General features: G+C 38.1%; 1 protein-coding gene across 2 annotated transcripts; it reads right to left on the bottom strand.

Moving 5' to 3' along the window:
* Window positions 1–566: 566 nt before the first annotated feature.
* LOC143531701 (F-box/kelch-repeat protein At1g23390-like) lies at window positions 567–1,806 on the bottom strand. 2 transcript variants are annotated; one of them, XM_077026946.1, is made up of 2 exons: window positions 1,116–1,806; window positions 567–1,028 (listed from the first exon to the last, which is right to left on the bottom strand). In XM_077026946.1, the coding sequence occupies exons 1-2, from the start codon at window positions 1,789–1,791 to the stop codon at window positions 661–663; spliced, it is 1,044 nt and encodes a 347-aa protein (XP_076883061.1). In that variant the 5' UTR covers window positions 1,792–1,806; the 3' UTR covers window positions 567–660. The 2 variants fall into 2 exon arrangements, with proteins under 2 accessions (XP_076883061.1, XP_076883060.1); XM_077026945.1 differs by having other exon boundaries at window positions 567–1,806.
* Window positions 1,807–9,794: the final 7,988 nt, after the last annotated feature.

The following is a 9,794-nucleotide window of genomic DNA, read 5'->3' as shown; positions in this document are numbered from 1 at the left end:
ATAGTATAGCTACATAAATGTCATAATTTGCGGTCCTTTCAATTGGATATGATAAAATTTAACTTGGTGGTCTAGTGGATAAACAATAAATATAAATATACTATAGAATAAAGTTTTATTTGATTGGCAACAATGATATCAGCCTTTACCTTGATTCTAACGTTTTCATTTAGAAAATTATCCATCAGGGTCAACGATCCATTTAACAAAACTTAAATCAACTAGTTAATTGTTATTATATATCTAACACAACATTTAAAAAAATGCCATAACAACAAAAATCAAATCTAAAATCAAATCTAAAATCTCACTATTACCTATCAACCTAGTTTCTCGATATAAAAATGGCATATATAATATAAGTATGTAACACATTAAACAAAGGAAAAATGAGCAAAATGTTCATCAGACTAGTCAATATCGTCAAAATGTTTTTTTAACCAACAAATTCTCAAAATGTTCATAAAAAATATCGTTGAAAGCCAAATTGAATCCTGTCAGACGTCAAATTAAATATAATCTTGTAGCTCCAACGACAGTTGAAAATAAACTAGTGGCCTGATGGCTTTATGCCGCGTCAGAACCTATTTAATTAAAAATCTCGATTGGTAACATTTTGATGACATTAACCAGTCAAATATACATTCGGGATCAAATCCCTTAAGCAAATCTAAACCTCCGATTCACATTCGACCGAGTAGCTTTCCGAAGATCATGAATCCCAACATTCGAACACGTGAAAACGAATTGTTCCGTTACACACCGATCACTCGCCACCACATTACTCACACTCCACCAATTACACTCACCGCCATTCATAAACTCACAAACTATCACCTCCTCCGGTAACACCGGTTTATAAATATAAACCACGTTTCCCGCCATTCGCACTTCAACAGACGAAACCTGCAACTCATCACACTTCAACTTCTCAACCAGATCCAGTGGCATTTCCGTAATTTCACAAACCGTAAACGACTCACAATTAACTTCAAACACCTTCACGCCGATGACGTCATCCGGATAACCTAACACTCCGATTAATATCAATCTGTTGTAACAGAATCCGATACAGTTATGAATCACGAGACGATCATGACGCAAATCGTACGGACCGCACCACGTGTTCGTCACCGGATCAAACGTGTGCAAAACGCCGTCGTTTTTCTCCAAAACGAACATACGCCGGTCATCGGAAGCAACCGAGTGCCACGTCATCGAAGCGAATCCGGTAAAAGCCTCCGGCATCGGCTCCGGCTTCGTCCAGATGCGTGAGCTGACGTCATAGATCTCTACCGCGAGTGGATCGTGCTCGAAGTCGCACGCGCCGCCGGAGACGATGACGTGGCGGCCGACGACGGCGACGATGGGATCGATCCGCCAGACGGAGGGAGGTGCCACGTGGTGCCACGTCAGGTGAAGCGGATCGAACGAGAACGAGAACTTTGACGGAGAGATCATGTATAGGAGATTGGATTGCGATGAACGGAGTGGTGCCACGTAGGTGATTGACGGCTGGTGGATGTGAATCCAGTGACGTGAGGGTGGATCGTAGGCTGACGTGGTGGTGACGTAAGGCGAGCGTGAGGTTTGAGTATGGAGGATTAGCCATGGTTGGGGTTTACAGGGTTTAGAGAGAGTGGAAGTGACGGCTTTGTGGAAGGATTTGGAGACGAGAGATTTGGGGACTAAGTGGATGAGTGGGAGGTGAGAGAGGACGGCTTCCAGTACGTCGCCGTGGATTGGTTCCGGTACGGCGGTGGTCGGACATTCGTCGACGGAAGGTGGCATTTTGTTATTGTTGGTGAAAGAATATGAATTTGAAGAATATATATATAATTATATATAGATGATAGGCGAACACGAATGTGTTACATTTATATGTATCAATGATGATTAATGTCCATCAACCTTAATAAGTGGCTATGGGTTTGAAAATTTTCGATGGAGAAACGATTAATTGTCTATTAATGAAATTGTCAAAATAAATGAATATATAACACTAAAAATAAATTTATAATCAAACTCGTTCTTAGCTTACTAAATTATCAACTCATTTTCAAAATCTTTATAGGAAACTTGTTGATGTGGTTGCTTTTTAATTATTACTCTAAGGGTTTTAGCTTCCCGAAATAATACTGTCAAGTCAAAAGTCAAAATAAATCTCGTCAGAAGCCAAAATAATCTTGTCAAACGCTAGAATACGTAGCGGATTCAACGGCTTAAGAAAACGAAAAAATAAAAATCGAAAACTCGTTTGATTGAACGCCTTTCAGCCCGTCTGAAAAACTGACGTATCTACGGAGGCATAAACAAAGTAAATTTCGTCAGCTGCCACGATTTAAAAAAAAACTAGCGACTGAATGTGTAACATCCCGAAATTTCTAAAGTAATATTTAATATATTATTTTGTCGGGTGAAATAAACGAGTTAGTGGAACGATAATAATAATAATAATAGCAAAATATGAAGACTTAGTAGGATAGTTAGATAGGATTAGATAGGGACCAAAAGGAAATATGGGCCTTCGGTCCATGGGCTTAAGGGAGTATAAATACCCCCTTAAACCCCAATCATTTCCATTCCATCCATTTATCCATCCTAATATCTACACACCCCAAAACACACAACCCGAACCAAGATCCAAAGGCGGGGACCCGAGCTCGTTGGTGCTAGATCGTCGTGACGAACCAAAGCAACAAGACCATCTCGTGTTCGTAGTTCGACTCATTTACGGTACGTTTATATCGAGAACTTGTTCGTTTAGGTTTGGATTAGTATAGAAATGATAGATCTGTGTTTGTATGGTAAAAACGAATCCAACAAAGCTAAACTTACTGAAAATGGTTACGATTTGATGGGTTAATCGATTGATAAAAGAACCCGTAACCTATATGCCTAAATCGCACCCTTTAAACATCGATGTTAGGTCGATTTGATGGTTGGGGTTTGTAGGCGCTGGTCAGACGATTCCGTGGATACCTAAATCGAGTTATTTGGTTAAGAAACGAAGATGATTAAGGACGAACAGTAGCTGCAGCCGACAACTTCGCCTGCAAGCTAAGTTCGCCTGATGAACTTCGCCTGCAAAGCTAAGTTCGCCTAATGACAACTTCGCCTAAAGCTAAGTTCGCCTGATGACAACTTCGCCTAAAGCTAAATTCGCCTGATGACAACTTCGCCTAAAGCTAAGTTCGCATAAGGTTTAACTTCGCCTAAAGCTAAGTTCGCCTAAGGTTTAACTTCGCCTAAATTTAAGTTCGCTTAGAAAATAAATTAAAAAACCTAATGAAAAATGTGTTAAGACAGTTAATGGAAATAAAAATTTTCCAAGCTGACCTGGCAGCTCGACCCCAGCCAGGGGCTCTGCCCCTTGGGCCCTGCTAGGGGCTGCCGCCCCTAGACCCCGCTGCCAGGGGCGCTGCCCCCGGACCCCCGTTCGTTGTGGGTCATATAAAGATGGAAATACAATATGAGTAGTGATAGTTAATTGATACGTATACTTGTGACACAGTCAGCCGTGCACAACTGAAGAAAGGGATTACGATTAACGGTGAACGTAACCGTGTTCAGGTGAGTTTCTAGCCCCGTTTCCTTGTTATGTTTTCGAGGCTGTGTGCATACTCGATGTGAAGTGTGAATACACTTACCTTAAGTGGTAAGTGTATGCTATAGATGTTATACGAGGTAGCTATTATATAATACTTGTTGGTGCGTGAACGATCTCCGGATATTGCACGCATCGCCAAGATAGTGATTGCCAAGTGGTTATTAGTGTGTATGAATGCTATGATGTGACTTGCTTATTATGTAAATGATATGAAGCATGTTGTAGACAAGTAGAGGTAGAGCGTGTTAGAAGTGGCAAGAGTGTAGTAAGAGTGTTAGTGGCACGACGATAGTACGTGGTAGGGTAAGCCTATACGTGACTAAGTTATTAAAGCGGCAAAGTGGCAAAGTGGCATAATGTTATACGTTATTAAAGTGGCAAAGTGGCATAACGTTATACGTTATTAAAGTGGCAAAGTGGCAAGGTGGTAGGTGTAAATAAGAGGCTAAGTGGTAAGGTAAGCAGGTTAGATAGTGGACTACGTGTCTGCGGATACGTATATGATGCATGTAGTGGTTGTATGATAAGTTACTTGATTAACTAGAACTCACTCAGCGTAGCTGACTTTTAGTATGCACGCAGGTGATCAGACCAAAGAACTAGCATGAGGATGGCACATGGCATGGATTGAACGGCTGGCATCTTAAGATGGAAGAAAAGATGTTTTAAATATAATGAATTGTTTTATAGTATCAGAGAAGAGATTGAATGTTTTGTAACGAATGCTTCAAGTAAACGTTTCCGCGAAAGTTTTAATTAACTCTGATTGCAAGAACTGTGTTTATGAGTAAATCCGACGCTAAAGTAGGGCTACCGGTTTGGGGCCTTACAGAATGGGTTTACGACATGTGACATAAGCAAATTGATTGAAATCTTTTCGACTGTAGAGTGTTAGTTATAAAGGGATGGGATCGACGGATATATCATTCATATATATTTATATTTAAGAAATGGTTGATCAAATAAATAAACACTTTGTTGTGATTTACTAGTTAATTGATATTTTGGTCATGCTTAAAAAAAGTTTGTCTTAATCTACCTATACTAATAAAACAAAATGACTCTTTCACATGTCATTCAACTAGAGTAGCGGACTAGGATATCAGCTAATACTATTACTATTTGTGGAATTACTAATAAAGCTACAAATATAACTTTACATGTGTGTACTAAATGAGATTTTTAGATATTTATAAATTTTAAAATTTTATTTATCATTATTTATATCTTATGAAATCAAAAGATGTGTTATTATGTATATTATTAAATTTATTTTTTTAACCACTCGTGTATTATGTAAGATATATCCTAGTATTTATAAAGTAAATAAAAAGGGGAGGAATAAAATATTCTAAAAAGTAAGTAAGGGCAAGTGTAGTGGGGGTGAGTTTGGGCGACATTTGGGCGCGAATGGGCAAGAACACCCCCCCCCCCCCCCCCCGGCGAAAAGTGGGCTAAAAGGGGCGGGGGCGGCTTGTATTTGTCGCCGTGATGTTTAAAAAATAATATTATTATATTCAAATGACCGTTTGCGACGGTAAAATTTAAAAAAAAAATAATTAATTAAAACAATATATATATATCTATATAAACGTACACCTTCTTCTCCATTTCAATCCATTTCATACACAATTAATACCCAAATTCTTCAAGAAATCTAGCAAAATGAATCCTACCAACAACCCGAACCAACCGAATTCCGTGAAACTCACAGCTCCCCTGAGAGAAATCATCAAAAAACACAAAAGTGTGTCGAGAAACTCAACGATGCCATGAGAGAAAGCAACAAACAACACAAAAAGATTGCCGCTATGTTGAAATTGCGGGAAATGAGTGAAGAATATGAATCTTTCAAAACGGCCGGGTTACACGAAGATGCCGCATTATTGCAACGACAACGAATTGAAAAAATGCTCGAATATTATGGATATTAGTATTTTTTTTAGTTATGTATTTTTTTACTTTTTAGTTATGTATGTTTTGTATTTCTTTTTAGTTTTAATGCATTTTTATTTAATTATTTAAATAAATTAGTTTTTATTTGTTTAGTTTAATTATAAAAAGAAAATAATAAAAAAAGATATTGTAGGCCCAATTTGTAGCCCCTACACCATTACACCCCAAAAACAAATTCTCACTCCTTGCTGACTGGGCGCCGCGTGTCACAATTCGCCCCCATTTGTAACCCCTTCACTACGCATAGCCTAATGGTTTCATCTTTATAGGTATATTACTTTATGATAAATTGGTTGTGACTTAATGGTAGAACACTCATTTTACAAGTGAGAGTTAAGAGGTTCAAACTTCGTCACTAATTTATATGGGGGATATGAGGGATGACCCTGGCTTGTCAGGGTTCGAGTCCTGATCTCACCCGGTTTTACCGGCTCCTCGCTGTCGTGCTGTCCGGACAGACGGAGCCCATAGCGGTTCACCTATTGTGGGATTCACCGAATAAAACCCGACCCCCACGCCCCACTCATTTTACAAGTGAGAGTTAAGAGGTTCAAACTTCGTCACTAATTTATATGGGGGATATGAGGGATGACCCTGGCTTGTCAGGGTTCGAGTCCTGATCTCACCCGGTTTTACCGGCTCCTCGCTGTCGTGCTATTTAGCGGGCGTGGGGGTCGGGTTTTATTCGGTGAATCCCACAATAGGTGAACCGCTATGGGCTCCGTCTGTCCGGACTAGTGGCCGGCTCGGGCTACCTATAGCCAATGAGGGCCGCGTACGAAGTACTCAGCGTTACTTAGTTAGTCGTTAAAAAAAGGTATATCACTTTATGAGAATATAATACAAATTGAAATCATTACGTTTTCTTTTTTTTTTTTTTTTCTGTTGAACAACATTCATGCTGTTGGTTGAGAAAATGGCTACATCGCAAGTTATTGAAATTATTAGGTTGGTATGAATATGCATACCACGTATTTATGCATACAATAATTATAAACAACAACAAACTACTACGATTTATATAATTATAGGCACAACAAACTTCTGTCATATCAACTATCAACTAGTTTTAATAAAACTGTACGAGCTCGCATAACAATACGCCATGTATGAACATGTTCGTTGTACCAGATTTATAGGGTCATAAAGTAAGATTTAATGATGAAAATGTATATTGCTAATATGGTTTTACAAAATTGCATATAGCCTATATAATTTATCAATGGTGTGCGTATGTTTCTGTATTTTATATTTTATCTAATAAAATGAGTACTAATTTAAAAAACGTGGGCGTCGAGAGCAGGTAGAGGTTTTTAAAAGTGATGGCATCGTGGAGGGTAGCAATAGGCTAGAAAATTTTAGTAAGCTTTGGAAAACACTAGCCAAGTTTATAAAAAAAATGTAACATCCCAAAATTATGGACATAGTATGTGTGACTACGGATGAGCTCGGTATCGTACCGGTATCGAAAATACTGATCCAGAAAATTGTAAATTCTTGGTACCGGTATTGAAATATTCGGTTCGTTACCAGGATAGTACAGGTACCGACGGTAAAAAATCGGGAAATACCGGTACCGTACAGATCCCGAAACTTAAAACTTTAGTACCAATTCGGTACCGACGGTACCAAATCGGTACCGAATTTGCTCTTCCCTATGTGTGACCCATAAACACTATTAAAAAAAACTTTTTAAAGCAGTCCAATTTTTTTATTTAAAGCGGTTTTACATAAATCCACAATAAAACTTAGAAAATCACTCTAAATAATACATGTCACACGTCAACCAGACATAACCGTTATAAATACCCCTCATTTAAAACGACTTGAAACTTAGTATAAGGACGATAGAAACTTGAGAACCACAAATCCATCAATGATCGAACGTGGCTATAAGTTTAGTGAAGTCAGCCCCCCTCACAATTAACTGTTTGTTTTTAAATTGGTAACAGGCCCTAGCACTAATGACTCTCTTTGGAAAGAAAGGAATGCAGGGAACAAGTCTTTCCTTTCCACTGGTTCTTGAAAGCTCTCAATCCCCGCTTCTCCCATATTGATTCTCCCTCTCGCATCGGTGAGCTAGGAATAGCAATTGCATCATGTGACTATAACATCATGAGAGAGGTGTATATAGACAATTAAGGTTTTTATTTATTATCTTTTTGACAAATTATGATATTATATACATAAGAACTACGATTAAACTGAAAATTTTAGACTAGTTGGATGAATAACTGACTTTAGACTCACCGGCGATAGCACACTTATATCTCTATTAGAGAGGGGGAGGGGAGGGGGTTGATTCTAAGATCAATCATGTCATCATTATTGTCAAATGCTTGTATAATTTGTGCTGTAGCAATAAAAAATAGACGTGATAATGTTTTTGAAGCTATACTAACACGTATCTCCAAAAATTTTAAAACATACAAGATAAGTGTAAAAGAAATATGTTCATAGCATATTTAATGTAGCGACGCTGTATGATGTTGAAGGTATATTGAAATCTTTCATTATCTTATCACCATTTCCTATTTCTCTTTTCTTATATATATGACCCGACCCATGATCCGACATAACCATTAGTGGTAAAACTCGGACGAAAATGTCGGGAGTGTATGAAAATGCGTATAAAAAAGTTCATAAATGGAGGCGGACTTAAATTTTCAGACGAAAACGAGTAAATTTACATTATTGTGCATTAAAAAAAAGAAAGAAGGCATGTGATCTTCATACACCATATGAATCTTCAAACATCAATTTTTGCCTATACGGCTAGTATAGGCCTTGGGTCGTGTAAGATGCCGGAAGGTGTTTGTTTTTGTTTCTGGTGCCTCGTATAACTCTATACGGGTTGTATAGAACTATAAGCCTATACAAATCGGATATGTCTATATACAGAGCGTATAGACATATATTTTTTTATTAATAAAAGTTGTAAATAAAAATTAGTAGATAGCATCCGAAATGGTTATAAATTGAAAACATGTAACTTATAAATTACATGAGCATTTGGTTATCCAAAAGTTGTAAAATATATAGTCGCTTGATGATAGAGATGTTGGTTAAAAACAAGTCGTTTGATTATGGAGGGAATGATGACAAATCGATTGATGATGGTGTCAAATGACGTTGACAAAAACCTACACGAGTTGTACAGCGTGTATACGAGTGAATGTGAAACATTTGATAAAATTTGAACAAGAATGAGATATTATGGCTTATACGAGACATATAGTTCATTCATAAAGTTGTATAAGGCATTAAGGCGATACGAGTCATATAGGGCCATAAATGAGATATTATGGCTTATACATGTAGTAGGCATTAAGGCGTATACAAGTCATATAGGGCCATGAAGAACTATACTAGACATCAGTGCCTATATAAGTCGTATAAATTGCAAAAAGTTGTATCATTGTTTCCTCCGTACACCTGTCAGTCACGTGTAATCTATACGACTAATACATGTCTATACGAGTCATACATGCATGTATAGACACATTAAGGGAATAAAAACTAACAAATAGAATATTAAAGAGAGATGAGATCCTGGATAAGGGAATCATTTGCTTAGAGCATTCATATCTCATCCCCTAAATTTATGTGAGGAGAGTATGTAAATTATAGGGTGAGGTTTTGAGTGGTTGTGAGTGTAAATTATAGGGTGGAGAGAAAAATGTAGTGATTTTTTGTAAATTTGGGGAAACATTTGGGGAACATTGTTTGCCCCTATTATTTTTTAATATTTGTTGGATTGGTTGTGAGTAGAGGAGAGAGAAAACTGTAATGATAAATGTATAAAAATATTATTTAATTGAACAGTAGAGAGAAATGTAGTGTTTAATGTAATTGAAGAGGTATGTACCCGCCTCAACACCGAGCAAGGCGGGTCAACCCACAAGATAAACACATTATGAAGGCACAAAGCCAAAACCTATGCGCATGGCGCATACAAAACATGCTCAGGCATCATATGCCCAGGCACACATATGCGCGCGGCGCATATCACATGCTCGTGCATATCACATTTGCCCAGGCACACATATGCTCGCGCATCACATATGCGCGCGGCGCACCAGCGCGCGGCGCATATCACATGCTCGTGCATATCACATCTGCGCATGAAATATCTGCGCGTGAGAATAAAGAGAAGACCTCGCGCATCCTCAGGAGGGGCGCATATCACACGTGCACATAATCAACCTCGTCCTTATCCAAATCAGGA

This window comes from Bidens hawaiensis, unplaced genomic scaffold (assembly GCF_021521415.1).
Source record: "Bidens hawaiensis isolate Kalapana, Puna unplaced genomic scaffold, B.hawaiensis_p1.1 tig00009224_1, whole genome shotgun sequence".
NCBI lineage: Eukaryota > Viridiplantae > Streptophyta > Magnoliopsida > Asterales > Asteraceae > Bidens > Bidens hawaiensis.
This window is presented reverse-complemented; position numbering and strand designations above follow the sequence as displayed.

Excerpts from the sequence above, each read along its gene's own strand:
- LOC143531701 (XM_077026945.1), bottom strand. The coding sequence starts at position 1,791 with ATGCCACCTTCCGTCGACGAATGTCCGACCACCGCCGTACCGGAACCA.